The 15,498-nt window shown below is 43.0% G+C and overlaps 1 protein-coding gene across 2 annotated transcripts in view; it reads right to left on the reverse strand.

The window, feature by feature from the left end:
• The window catches only part of CRHR2 (corticotropin releasing hormone receptor 2), a 131,902-nt gene that overhangs the window by 33,917 nt on the left and 82,487 nt on the right, over nt 1-15,498 (reverse strand). For both annotated transcript variants that reach the window (XM_090143222.1, XM_031607844.2), the window contains exons 6-8: nt 6,758-6,875; nt 1,416-1,569; nt 641-701 (exon numbers count right to left, since the gene is read on the reverse strand). In XM_090143222.1, the coding sequence (XP_089999348.1) occupies nt 641-701; nt 1,416-1,569; nt 6,758-6,875 (333 nt within the window). The remainder of the gene's footprint in view (nt 1-640; nt 702-1,415; nt 1,570-6,757; nt 6,876-15,498) is intronic.

The raw sequence follows: 15,498 nt of genomic DNA on the forward strand, positions 1-15,498 counted from the left end.
ACACTTACATTTAATCAGATAAACAGACAGGGTGGTCATATGAATAACAGGTTTGCAAAGAAAAGAATTTTTTTACGGTTAAGAGAAGTGGATTGCAACAGCCAGCAGATGTTGATCCAAACACCAGTTGCAAAGTACAAGCTATATCTGATCAGTATCAACTTTTAGGGAAAAAATCCTAACACAGATGCCTGTTTATCTCCAATATTTTTCAATTTCATGCACTTACTGATTTCAGATGGAAGAGAGAGAACCAGAAATGCAAAAACTCCGACCATCAGACTATTACTGGCATGCTGACAACTGAATTCTGCACACCCTTTAGCACTCAACTGTTGTTTCCATCAGTGTTTTACTCGAGCAGAACTCTCATTGAAGGAGATTAACCTGACTGTAAATCATACACAAAGCTATCAAATGAGAACACGAGAGTTTGGCAAAGGAGATTTGGGAAAGTATTGATATTTCTAGGAGCTGGCTCAAATAGTGCTCCGAAATTTGAGATTGTTTGGGTTTAGATGAAGGGGATTTGACCTTTCCTCTTTCCAAACAGTCTAATTTCTAAACTCTTAGTTCAGTCTGCAGGAATTTCCTAATTTATTGAGACAGCCACATAAACACAAATGTTAACATCACTTACTGCTCATTTTCATAATATAGTTTGCCAATGGCCCACGCAATGATGATTGGGCAAGGAATACCTGCAACAACAGAACAAATTCATTATTTAATCGCAGTCCATTTATGTGATGATGATGCAGATATAGAGAGAGGTTTGTAATGAGCATAGGAAGTCTTGCTTAATGCACTGGTAGACTAAATGCAAGTGGTCCTATCTCGGTATATGTGAGACATTGCAATTGCTGTGACTTCTTTATGGATTAAAAAATCATATCAATAAGAAAAGAAATTCAGTACTAGTAAGAAAAGTTAATAAAATTATTAACAACATAAATACATATTATTATTTTTCTGTAAACGTTACCAGAACATTTTGGTTCGTTTACAGGCAATTCTGGTCCCTTTTCATTTTCCTCCAGTTTATATGGCAAAACTTTATAGAGGGTATTTGGAGGTGAGTATTGCTTCAATTTTTATTTCCCAGGCTGCAAGACTATAAATTTAGTTGGATTTGGGGATGAAACTCATTTTCAACATCTTCAACAAATTTGAGTTGTGTCCTGAACCTGTGAAACAGGTTGAAGAGAATCTCTTGTTTTCTTGCTAGGTTGGAATTCATTCTTTTTTGCTCTTTTCTAAAGGACCCAGCTACTCTTAACCATATATATTTCACTGAAGAAGTGCTTCCCATCTCCATTTTCCCCCTTTCCCTTTAACCTGCCTCTCTGCTCTTGTTCTCATCACCCTAATGCTCAGCACCATACAACACCATTTTAAATGCACGAGGCACTTACACCATCCTATGAAGAGAAAGACCCATTTCCGCAGCTTATCCGTGGAGTAGGTCATCACTATAGCAGTATGTAAGTAACAGCCTTCCACAAACATCCAGAAGAAGTTGGTCACCACAAAATAATTGTAGACAGTGGTAATACTTCGACACCAGGGCTGGAATGGAGACAGGAAATAATGGTTAAGACCATTTCAAAAACTCTGTTTCTCGCTCTTCTCTTAAAATCAACGACAGAAGTCATTCAAAGGATGCACATTTATACTTGGGACTTGGAACTGTGGTATCTTAGCTGCAGTTGGGAGCTCACAGCTACGTCTGTCACTTTCAGCTGAGGGTTGGCTTCGCCCACAGCATGCAGGAGTCTCTGCACCAAGCATGTATGGAAGCTAACACGTTAGGAGATGTGCCCTCCTGAGCAGTGTGCAAGCAGCCATGTGGAAAGAAAACAAGAGGAGGCAGACATTTGACTACAGGGGATCTTCCACAGAGGCACAGCCATAGCCTGGGGCCATTTCCAAGGACAGCTTGTGAGCGCGAGCATCTCTTAGGCAGTACTACTTATCTGCTGAGCAATTTGAAGAAAATTTAAGATAAAAGTTAATGTTGCAGTCCTGTTTCACTTCCATTGAAGGAGCAATACTGACATTTAGGAAAAAAAGGATATTTTACTTTTAAGCTATGTGTTTATCAACTGTTTCATCCCCTCTATTCCTGCCGTTTGTGTCTGTAAGTTGCAGTACTGCACACACCACCCTGAATTTCACAACATAATACTTTTTGGTCAGGCTCAATGTAAGCAGCTCCTATGGCTGTGTGCGGGGAGAGCACAGCTGTGCAACAGGCAATTATCCACAGGGAGGCAGATGGTAACATCCCATCAATAAATCATTAAGTAGCTGCTGACGATGATTTCCATAGCGCTACACACAAAAGTCTAGGAAAATTCCTTCCTAGCCAAGCATGCATTCGGTGTATTCCCTGAAGCATGACACTAATTACCTATGTTAGCTGGTAGCACGGATGTCATTTTCAGTCTCACCATTCTCCAGCCTTTTAATTAACTCTACTGAAGAATTCGAAACTTTTGACCCTCAGTTAATTTCATTTTGGACTTCATCTGCATGGGGTACTGGCGATCTCTAGGCATTCAACAGAGCAACAGATGCACTTTGGAACCCAGCAGAATTCTGTGGGTCCACAGAATATATCTAAAAATGTATTGGGCAAGAAACACGGACACAAAATGACAGTGCATCCACAAGTGGTGATCACTTCTGTTTACTGAGCTTCAATAAACAGAAAGAAAAAACCCTTTTGGATTTGTTACAGCCTTTTATGTCTGTGTAATTTCATCAAGAGCTGAAATGTAGTTTGCCCTGATCCTTTCAATGGGACTTAAAAACAAAACAACTGAGCAGAAGATGAACTTCCTTTATTCACAGAATCACAAAATGGTCCAGTTTGGAAGGGACCTTGAGGATCATGAATCTCCAACCCCCCTGCCACATGCAGGGCCACCAACCTCAATATTTAATACCACTCCAGGCTGCCCAGGGCCCCATCCAACCTGGCCTTGAACACCTCCAGGGATGGATGGGGCATCCACAGCCTCTCTGGGCAGCTGTTCCAGCACCTCACCACTCTTATAGGAAAGAACTTCCCCCTGACATCCAATCTAAATCTTCCCTCCCTCAACTTCAAACCATTTCCCCTTGTCTTGCTGTTATCTACCCTTTCAAAGTGTAGTGTAAGCAAATTAGATATTTTTTTCTCTAGCCTAAATGAAGTAGAATGAAAAGGAACCCCTCCCCTCTATTTCTGGCTACTACCGAGCACTTTGGTTTCATTCCCGATTGACTCCCAAACTACTCAGACCATTTTTTCTAAGGCACTCAGTCTCATATTTGCTTTTGCTGTCTAAGAAGGTATAAACATGAATTAAATCTTTCCCTGTGGCCTCCATCTCATGTAAATGCTCCGATGTGACACTGACACTCTTGTTCTGCCCTTTCCCTCAGCTGTAAAACTTACGCAGCCTTTCTTCTTTTCAAACGAACTGTACAGCTAATTGTACTTCAGCCTGCTGCTCCTCTGTCAGAACTGAATGGCACTGCACCGTGGGTTGTGAACGTGCAGGGACACCTACAGACCCACACACACGAAGGCTGTCAGATCTCCCAATGCACTGTTTCCATAGGAAACCAGAACAAAATGAATTTTAACGACTCCGCGCAATTCCTGTCGGAATCGTGCATTTGTTATTATCAAATAATAAACCCAATTAGGAGAACTCATTAATTTATGCCATTTCATTTATTTGCCAGAGGACACTCGGTCCTCTCATGTATCCACCATTCCAGCACTTCCCCTTCTTGATTTATTAGCATCAGCACAACGACTTCATGCAACATGTTTTCATGTTGAGTCCTTTACGTTTCTGTAACGGTATGATTTCATAGAATCATAGAATCATAGAATCACCAAGGTTGGAAAAGACCCACAGGATCATCCAGTCCAACCATTCACCCATCACCAATGGTTCTCACTAAACCATGTCCCTCAACACAACATCCAAATGTTCCCTGAACACCTCCAGGGTCGGTGACTCCACCACCTCTCTGGGCAGCCCATTCCAGCACCTGACCATCCTTTCAGAGAAGTAGTATTTCCTAATATCCAGCCTGAACCTTCCCTGGAGCAAGGGAAGGTCTCCTCTGATTAGCCCCAAAGAGATAACATGATGAGCTGCCATAAATTACGCTGTTCCCATTGATTTTGGAGGCGTCGTTTTGTTGCTGACTTCCACCACAATGAGAGCATGACCACTAAGTTTGTATAAAGCACTCTCCCAAAAAAAGCCTGCGATATTTTGTGGAGAAAAGGTGAGCAATAATGGCAAACTGAGCCATGTGAGGATCTGCCTTTGTCTTCATCGGTTTATATTTTCCTGAGCACTTTGTGGTGCCATTTTAAAACACGGCTGAGTCTCTAAGTGCAACGGATTAGTCCAAAACAATTGTAAAAATCTGCATTAATATTTCAGTATTATCATGAGAGCACAGAACTATCAGCAGTAAAGCTCATATCCCACCATCTTTCATTGCGTGAAAATGACAGAAACACAAAGCAAAGAAGGAACTAATGAAAGCTCCATCTTCTTAAAGGAGTATCTACTTGAACAATAATACAGTTATGCATAGATAAGACAAAAAAATTTAGAAGCTTGGGCTTTATTTTTATCGCGGTACTGAAGACTTTGCTGTTTGTTTTTCCAAACTGTGGGATTATAGAATCACAGAATCATAGGATGTCCTGGATTGAAAAGGACCACAGTGATCATCCAGTTGCAACCCCCTGCTATGTGCAGGGTCACCAACCAGCAGACCAGGTTGCCCAGAGCCACATCCAGCCTGGCCTTGAATGCCTGCAGGGATGGGGCATCCACAGCCTCCTTGGGCAACCTGTTCCAGTGCCTCACCACCCTCTGGATGAAAAACCTCCTCCCAATACCTAACCCAAATCTCCCATTTCAGTTTAAAACCATTTCCCCTTATCCTATCACTATTCACCCTCGTAAACAGTTGTACCTCCTCTTGTTTACATGCACCCTTCAAATATTGGAAGGTCACAAATCTGACATTTGAAAAGTTAACCAAGGATGATTAAGTGCCCAGCTGACTTCAAAAAACTGGATATCTGAGCTCCTGAAGTGTTTTTCAATTTCTGCAGAAGCATCTCCTCCAGGAACACACACTGCCTGCTATCAGTGAGGGATCCAGCTTTTTCACTATGGGCGCTTTAGGCCACTTGCTTTCCAAAACAGAACTATGAAGGGTGTGTTCATGTATGTACCCGTAACACAGTGGTAAGTTGTTTATTCTGGAGGTAGCCATCAGGAAACAGTCCTAAAAGCAGAACATTCCACTAGAAGAATACAATTGAGAACAGTAAAAACTCTGTAAAAGGGGACTATTAAAAAGAATGATTCCCCAAGGAAATGTAGAATTATTTCCCAAGAAAACTGAGAACAAGTATTTTTTCTTTATGAGTGAATGCGTTTAATACATTTCAAAATCTACTTTATTATATTTTACTTTTAATAATTTAAAAATACTACTTTTCTGAAAGAATGGTCAAGCACTGGAATGGGCTGCCCAGGGAGGTGGTGGAGTCACCGACACTGGAGGTGTTCAAGGAACGTTTGGATGTTGTGTTGAGGGACATGGTTTAGTGAGAACTATTGGTGATGGGTGGACGGTTGGACTGGATGATCTTGAAGGTCTTTTCCAACCTTGGTGATTCTGTAAAAATCCTCATGTTATTGGGGCTTCTGGGTAAGGCAAGGCATTGCAGTACTAACAAAGGGACTGCTCCCATGTCCTCACTCAAACCAGAAGCATCAGTTGGGAGTTTCATGAGTGATCAAGAAATAAGAGAAATGGAAGCATGGTGACATCTTGTTTTTATCAAGAGCGCCCAGTGCCATGCACAGAAGATGCCCCACTTCTTGCCCACCTCCCATTTTTAACTGTGCAGATCTGTCCCTATGAGTGGCCGTTACCCTCCATCACCCATAAGAAAGCTGACTTAGGAAGCAGCAACCACTTCTTTGCTATTATGCTGGCTGTACTAGTTTCCCACTAGTTAAGTGAGCTCATCTCCAAGGATTCAGCCCTCCCCAAGGGACCAAGCAAAGGAGCAGAGCTAGAGCCAAGCAGCAGAAGCTGGAGTGAAGAGTTTGCATCCCTGGAGGAATGCGTCCCTGGATGCAGCCCATCTCACACAACCTCATAGTGAAGATGGGATTAGCAGAAAAATGGAACCACAAGGATATAAAGGGGTCAAACTGTTCTGTTTCAGGTCTGATTTCTTTTTTTTCCTGCAGAGTCCCTCAGGCTCCAGACAGAAAGGTGCCTGCTGTCATCAGACAAAGTAGCTGACTGAAAGCCTGAACAGCCAAAGCAATTATTTCTGTTCCTGTTCATGGAGGTGTTGTCCTCTGGAATGAATGTTTTTTGCACAGAAATGCAATCACTGCAAGATGCTGTGACAAGAATACTTGAGAACCACGGTACTGTGTCTCGAAGCACAATATTTGGAAAATCTCAGTGGACAGTGAAGATCAGAGAGATTTTTGGAGCCGGATTATGACTTTAAAAAATCTGACATGCAGCAATGAGCAAATAAATGGAAATTTAAAAAATCTAAGATTTTTTTTTTTTTCTTGAAATGACATGAAAAATGCTCTGAGTGTGTGCCCTCTGCTATATTTCTATCAGCTGAATGAATTCAGCATCTCAGCTCACCCCCAAATTGTGTGCTACACCACCTCCAAGCACTTACTTCGTTGCTTTCATGTATGTTGTGGTCTATCATTTGGAGCAGAAACCACATCACATTTCTCAGGATGAACGTGGTGATCAAATTCCAGTGGATAATATTCCGAAGGCATCTGATACTCCTAAACAGGGAAATAGATTTGAATCATTATATATAGAATAGATAGACATACATATAAAGTAAATTGTATACAAGTACATAAAATAAACAAGTTAATTCTGTTCACCTGCCAAGTGCCTTGTAATCTATTCCCACCCATAACCTTCTTACTCTATGAGAAAGGAGGTTCTTCTTTTCCATGCTCAGCAATGATGGACTGTGAGGATGTCTGTAGCACAACCTCACCAACAAGCATTACTGGGCCAGGCCCAATTCTCTGATCTCCAGGTAAATGGCACAGCCGTGCCAAAGCCAAAAATTGGACTTTGCAGTGTAGTCACAATGCATATAAATGGTGTGAATAATACAAAACAGCAACAGATGGATGGTAAAATATGTGGTGCTTGCTATATGCCTTTCTTCCAGAAACCAAGCTACCAGAACCACTTTCACAGGGGTTCAGATAGCCAGTGTGCTTCCTGGCATCATCAGGTTAGGATTCTCCATTTGGCATAGCAGCCTCCCTGCTTGTGACATGGGACACACACACAGAAAGGGGTGTTTTCAAACCTGGTTAACCTTAACTAGCAACTGCTCATCTCACTGACAGCAAAGATTCCTTAAAATGAGAAGGCACAATCCAATAGCCCACATAGCTACTGCCTCAAGTCTTTTGTATGATAAGCAAGCCAGCCTCCTTCATAACATTTTGCCATCATAAAACCCTCCTGCATTTTTCCAAGGACCTTATCAGTCAACCCGAGGGCCAGAAGCAATTCTGTTTGTGTTCTTCAGCCTCACAACCCTCTCAAAGATTTCAGAGCAATCCAGCAAAAAGCAAATGGAGAACCTCCCACATGACATACTGCAACGTACACAACGATGCCCCGAGGTACAACCCTACAAACTCAGTGTCAAAACAGCTTCTGAGTTTAACAACTCAGGCTGTAAAATCAGTGTTTCGTTTTCAGAGCCCCAATGACTCATGACTGGAGTCAATATGGAAAAAAAAAAAAGGAAAAAGAAGTCCAGCTGCTGACATCCATTCACTTTTATGTAGGGTATAAAGCAAAAAGTGTTGCTCTCAGCTAACCTGTGCTAGCAGGGGACCTGGCAGAGATGTCTCAGTTCTTTGAAAACTTTACTTCCAGCCAAAGGCCAGCATTCATGGGTAGGCTTTCAAAGCAAGCATGCAACCAACATCCACTGCCTTTCGTGTTGAACCCCAAGAACCCATCTGGCTTTAGACTGACTTTGAAACACGCTATAAAGGTTTGTTCTTTGTTGACCATTCTGCACACAAATGTCCTGCAGCTTCTGTTCTCCTAAATGTTTTAATCACTTCCATCAGGTTAAGGATTAGCAGATTAAGGAAGGAGTTTGAAATACTACTTCTGGGGGCGAGGAAAGAAGCAGGGGACTAAAATTGAGGAAATTCAGGTCAAACGACAGAGATGCTCTCATGAAACTAACTGCTTTTGAGAACTCTAGCAGCAAAACAGATCCAGTGCACTATGCCTCTGCTGAGATGTAGTTTCATCATCCCATATGCTAGGACATCACTACATCTGGCTGGAAGAAGCCTGATTCCCACTAGGCATACAGCACAACACTGGACTGGAGAAGAAAACGGGATTAAACTGTTTCAGACCTTTTGGTTAAGTTCTTAGAAAGAGTTTTCCTGCCAGCAGGATCCCAGTCATCAACATCACCTTGGAATACAAAGACAACCCTAGCATACTCTGTCCTCACAGTCTTTGCCCTCAGTACTGCCTCTTGGTTCACACTGTTGTCTTCTTTGCCCATCTCTCTGCACTCAGCACTGGCTTTTGTTTGGACTGGTAGATGCTTAGGACACAGACTGACTTTTAGTGATGTCTGCTCAGCACCAAAAGCAAGAGGGTAGGGTCTGTGTTGGGAACTCCCAAGTTACACAGGGAATGATGAAGATCAAAATTCCTTGTTTAAAAACAAAAACCAACACAACACGTTACAATGTGATGAGAGGAGATACGGTCCTGGTGTAAAATTAAGTGAAATATAAATACAACCAACACCTGGAATTTACCAATGTGAGACTTAAACTTTGTCAAATAATGCTTTGGACATGAAACATGGACAGTTGGCTCCCACAACCCACTACTTTTAGCAAAAGACATCTTTTAGGAATCAGCACCCATGTAATGCAGTCTCATTCCCTTCTGACACTCTGTGTGTGGCACAGCTGGTAAGGACATGCTCTGACCAACTAAAAAGGCTCACGTCTTAGAGCTGATGGAGCAAGGTAGGACCATCTGCTGTTCCTCCCCACTCACATTCCAACCCACTTCCCTTCCTTGGCACAGGTGAGAGGCAGGAACTGCTTTTGTGATGGCTGGGCTGCTGCTCTGCCAGGGTAAATAGGTGGGATTTGAATGTACAGCACTACCCTCAGGCTGAGACATGTATCATGGAATCATAGAACGGCTCAGGTCAGAAAGGTCCTCAAAGATCATCCCTGCCAAGTCTGAATGTGCTGCAGGGCTTCTCAGTGGTTCAGACAGTGAGGAAACCCCAGACGTGGAATAGTTATCATTTTACCTCTTTTGGTTTCTGTGTTTCTGTCTGCTAACCAGTACTGGCACAAAAATCACACTGTCTGTGATGCAATTCATAGCCAAGGGTAGGAAAAGCATGAGAGGGAAGCATGTCAGATTCAGGCTGGGCAGGGAGACACAGCAGGGTAGTGCAGTGTGTGGAGGCTGCAATGCACAGCAGTGAGAACTGTAGCTAAGCCAACTGGTAAATAAAGGAAAAGCTCCTGCCAGCCACCTGAACAAGTTTCTTTCATATACAGGAACTGCTGGTGAGTATCAGCATGGTTATTTACTATGGAAAAAGCACTGGGAGGGATACTGGCTGAGACAACGGTCCCCAGAACCTACCCATAAATTTTATTTGTGTAGTCAGATACCTAAGAGGTGGACAGAGGATGAAGGATATGTAACACAACAAAGAGGAGACCTGCAGTGCATCTGCTGTTTGGTACGGGGACAAAGCCTGTTCATAATTATATCAGAGCCTGTTGAAGAAACTCATAATTCTCAGAGTCATTTGTTCTCCCCAGGAATCTTCTTGGCCATTGGTGGGTAGAAGCAAGCTTAAACTCACACACCTTAATTTGCTTTGAAATACTGCTGCTATTCATAAAAATGACCTGTCCTGAAGTCACAACAGTCTTCTGTGGCAATGGGTTACACAGCTCCTTTCTCCATGATTAATTACTGGTTTCACTTCGTGGGATGAGAAAGCAAACAAGTCAGTGTTCCAGGAACAGCGATAACTGCCTTCACGGGCAGCCCTGAAAAGGAGCTCACATCATTACTGTGAGTAGGGGGAGGTGGAATTTGTGCTGTATGACAAGTTAGTGAATTGAACTCTTGTAAAATCAGGTGAATGGCGTGAATGCATTTCCTTGCAACTCAGAAGTTCTGAACTGAGCTGTTATTCTTACCTCAGCAGGGAGACGCTGCAATCTGGAGCGTGGCAGTGATATTTTCCTGGTACAGGGAAGCTAAATAGTCATGAAAGGGAAGAAATGGGTGACTGAAATGATGCTTCAGATACAACTGAAGCACTTCTAGGAAGAAATTGTGAATTACAGAGCCATTTTAAGTCCCCCAGCCTAAAATACTGGATGATGGAAGGTTTCATCTTCATCTACGTGTCAGGTATCATTGTTTCTGTCATTTCTGCCTATTTACAGCCCTTGCTGCCCATGGAAGTGTGCAGCCCCACTTCCAAGGCCAGCAGCAATAGATGCCATCCCAGTGAGCACAGAATTATGGAATGGTTTGGGCTGGAAAGGACCTTAAAGATCATCCAGTTCCAACCTTCTGCCATGGGCTGGTTGCCCCACAGCAGCTCAGGCTGCCCAGGGCCCCATCCAACCTGCCTTTAAGTACCTCCAGGGATGGAGCATCCACAGCAGCTCTAGGCAGGCACATCCCAGGGGAGACACCATGCACTGAGGCTGTGGATTTTCACTAAAAATCCTTCTCCTGTATTTTCTTGATCCTTTTCAGACAAAATGTGTTGGTTGAGCCCTTGGCTGGGCTCTTCTCCTTACTCTTCCCTAGTGCATGGTCCCAGGTTTGCAGGAAAGAGAAATGTTGGAGCAATTCAGTCAGAACAGATTCAAGGACCCCAAACATAAAGACACTGGAACTTCCATATTCAGTCAGACCAATGAGCCATGGAGGCTGAGGCTGTCGGTAAAAGGCAACGCTCCTGAAGTAGCACAGTTCACACAGCAATTTCACCTCTGGCTGTGCCTGCAAGCAGACTTTGGGCCTGACGTATCCCCCTGAAATACAGCAAGCAAGCAGTGCCAGGAAAGATGCATAGGTTACACTGAGCAAATGAGGAGGCAGAAGGAACAGGGCTTCCTTGGAAAGGAGAGAAAGATGATGAGCTTTCCAACTGGAAGGGAGGATATCACTTCCCACATACATTGCTACTTGACTAGCAGCAGGTCTCTGTGCTGAACAGAGCCAGACAAGGTGAGCCAGGAGCACACATCTCCCACTGCACACACACACACAGCCCCGTAAAAGCATGAGCTTCAGCCCTACAGCAGAAAGTTAGATGCAAAGAAGCAATTAAGGTGGAAGCAAACATAATTCTCATTGGCCCTCCTAGCTAGTAATCAAAAGCCAGGTGTATTGTGGGAAATTACACATAACGACCTCTTGATTTGATTTGAGAACAGATCGTGTTTCAAGCTCAAATGTCATTTTCTGACTTAATACCATACCCCTGGCATCCTGAATTGCTTGCTGTGCAGGATATCATAACTGGGTTTCCATGGCAGGAACAAGCTGCAAATGAAAAGCAAGAAAAACTCTCCTGCAGTTGGCTGCAACCTGTGTCAGAAGTGGGCAGAGTTTCTGATTGTTCGCAGAGAAAAGCACACTCTGCTAATTATCTCAGTCAAACGATCTTAATTGCACGATGTGATGTAGAAAGCAAAGAATTAGAAAATTCATTCTTTGGACTTGGGAAATGCTGAGAGCTGAAAAGGCAGAAAACTTATCCATTGTTCCCATACAGGTGATCTCCCTGATTCAGCAATGCAGGTCTACCAAATGCTTTATAGAACAGTGCTGATAAAACTCAATGTAGCCTTTCTGTTGATTCATGCTTTTTCTTCTCACTCTATCCGTACAGTGCTATTTTCTCCTTTAGGATGTTCAGAGCTGCTACTGTCTGATCCAAAGCATGATACAAATAATTAACATCAGCAATCATCACAATGTGCCAGTGTGGTTGAAAGCTAGCTGAATTAGTAGAATCATCTGCACAGAAATAATGCAAACAATAACTTTTTAAAAGAAACTTGGACACCTTCTACTGATTCACATAATATTCTATTAATAATGATGTTCAATTAAATGCCATCCCAAAGTCTGTCTGAAAACAGTTGGCATGAGAAATCTGCAAGCGCTTTGCTGGAGTCCTTCCTACTCCATCAGTGCTGAACAAGCAGGAAGAAAAACCATGGGCAGCACCAATTAAAAAAAAAAAAAAAAAGTATTTTTCTCTTTCAGTCTTTCTGAGGGCAGGCAAAGCTTGTAGACAATCCATAAATGGCACGGAGCAGGAGGAATACCTAACTGCACAGCTATTTCCCAGGCTGTCTGGGAATACAGGGTGTCTGTCACAGCCTATTTGTTTTCATCCACATGGAGACCTCCCCTGAGGACCTCATGGTTTCCCCTGTGTGCTCATGTATATATTCTGGTATTCCTGCAGCTTACAGATGGGAAATGCAGCTGGAGAGGCTGGCAGAGAAAGTGAGTTTCTTGGTGGCAGTTGCCTAGGGTAATACAAATATTCCCACATGAAACACGAGGGGCAGCAGCAAGGGAAGAACGAAAGCCATGAAACCTTATTTTGAGGGCAGAGATTAGGATCAGCAGCAGCTTCCACCAGTGCTTAGGATGGGCACAGACACTAAAAGGAACCCACTGTGGAATTATCTGTGCTCCACTGAGCTTTTTCCAAAGCCTATTTCTGCTTAAACACAGTGCACAGGGGATTCTGCTGGTAAGTCAAAATGGGAAAGGACTGATGTTCCTTGTGCTGGAAGGCTGCAGCCATGAACAAGCTGAGAATGAACATGATGGGTAACTATAGGGCAGAAGCTTCCATGCAGGCTAAGATTTTTGTCTCCTCTCACACACTACCTTAAGATTAGCAGATGCTCATTAGCTAGCCACAGCCCTCTGAAGATGACAACTCTGTAGATACGCAAAAGAAGCAAACTCTAAGGTGCTGATGCTGCTGTTCACGATCTCCTTGGCCTCTTTTCCTTCAAAACATGGTGTGGAATGCTTCCTTATTGCCCAGGGAGGTGGTGGAGTCACCATCCCTGGAGGCGTTGAAGAACTGTGGGGATATGGTACCTGAAGGACATGGTCAGCAGGCACGGTCAACAGTTGGACTAGAAGATCTAAGAAATCTTTTCCAACCTTAATGACTCCAAGATTCTATGATTATTTTAGAGTATCTGGCAAGGGAAGACCACATAAGATCATCCATAACATGCTGTTTCCAAATACTCATTCCTGTGGTTGGCCTATGTTTGCTGGCCTCGTGGTGCTCAGTGCCTGTGGAATCATTGAATAGCCTGAGTTGGACTGGTCTCCAAAGGATGCAGAAATGTTTCTCTGTTGTTCAGCCTGGGCACCTTTAGAGGAAGCTGCTGCTTCCATAACACAAAAGCAGCCTATGCACTACGAGGAGCATTCATTCCCTATTTAGGGGTGGCACATCTATTGACAAAATAATGCATCATAGAAGATTTTTGATTAGACAGAAGAGAAGGTGAGTAGGTGCTGAACACCTGCAGTGGAGTTTTTGTGGGATATAGATGTGTGCTTCCTTGGGTGAAAATGGAAATCAAACCTTTCAGTAGTTAAATACCCACAGGTGCATTTTTGGTGAGTAGCTCTGACCATCCAGGCTTTAAATACATTCTGATTCTCTTGCCCAGAAATGATACAGGGTATGTTCCTTTTGGGAGAAAATGGCACTCTTGAGCATTATTCATGTCTAACAAAAAAAAGAAAAAAAGAAAAGAAAAAAAAACCCAAACCCGCAAAGACCAAACTTTGCTTTCCTTATTCGTCTGAAATCTTGGAAAACTTGCAAGATTTGCCCCACTGTTCCCAAAACCATTCCATCATCATTAATAGGAGAACAAAGCACAGACAAGTCTTAGCTCGTCATTCAACAGTCTTGCACAGGGCACTTACATGACCAGGATTTGAACAGGTCTGTGCCCATCTCCAAAGACATTGTCTTGTGGCTAAAATCTTGGTGATAGCAGAGGGACACTTCTGGGAGCACACTGCAAGCTCAGGATGGGAAGTGGCCTCCAAACTCCAGGCAACCACTGAGTTAAAGACCTTCATAAATTCTTGATACTCTAGTTTAACTGCAAGTTCATTTTTTCCTCCATCACCTTCCTCCTGAACCTCTTTGCTCTCTCTAGGTTGGAAATCATCCAATAATATCCACTCGTAAGTCTATCCATAGAGCGTCTATGCTCATGCCCTCTTGCATCAGTCTTGTACATGATTGTACATAGCTCTCCTCCTTCTGATAGTTATCCAACAGTCATGTATTTATAACCAGCAATCATATTCTTTGCCAGACTTCACGTTGTCAGTCTATAGGATTATTATTTCAGGTACAGCTTATGAAACTTCTCACATCTTGAGAATATAGCTCTCTGGGGACACTTTTAATTACTCGTATTATTCTAGGACTTCAGGAGAGCTGTGCTCCTTTGTGATTTATTTAGGCTGTATACAAAGTGCCTAAGGAAGAAGTGATACAGATACAAGATGAGTAGGGAGTGATTCAGAGCAGTGGGAAGCAAAGATATTGGCCTAGGGCTAATCAGTAGGAAATGCGCTTCCGTCTTTTATCTGAGTCTCTGAGACAAGATACTTCAGATCACAGAATCACAGAATAATAGAATTTTTTGGTTGGAAGGGACCTCAAGGATCATCAGGTTCCAATCCCCCTGCCACAGATGGCTTCAAGCAGCACAGCACTTGTTGTTTTGTACTCACAGAAGACCACCTGAATGCATATGTGCTCATCTACAGAGCTCCATCGTTTTCATTCCCGTCTCGCTTTGAGAACTTTCACACTTCAACACTCTTCAAATCCACAGCCATTACCATCCACCAAACACATACTCTTCAATCACCAGTATTTATTACAAAGTTTAAAAAATGCCCTGTACCTGAATCATCATTAAAAGCTTTGATATTCTAAGTAGCAAATAGAGCAGACTGAACAAGGGTAGGTGGAAAGCCTGAAACTGGAGGGCAAAACAGAGCACTAAAGTGAATTTTAGTTGATGCCTTATCCTGGGACTTGGTATTTTTCCCTTGCTACCCATAGCAGGACTGCACCTTAGGTCTGGAGCCTACTCTGCTCTAATCACACTGGATACCTCATGACTTGTCAGTAGGAATTGCAGAGATCAGCTACCCAGATGATACATCATCAAGGCTCTGACAGCCCTCCACGAAATCACAGAATCATAGAATCATTAAGGATAGAAAAGACCTCTAAGATCATCTTGT

Source organism: Phasianus colchicus, chromosome 6 (assembly GCF_987193195.1).
Source record: "Phasianus colchicus chromosome 6, bPhaCol1.hap1.1, whole genome shotgun sequence".
Lineage (NCBI taxonomy): Eukaryota > Metazoa > Chordata > Aves > Galliformes > Phasianidae > Phasianus > Phasianus colchicus.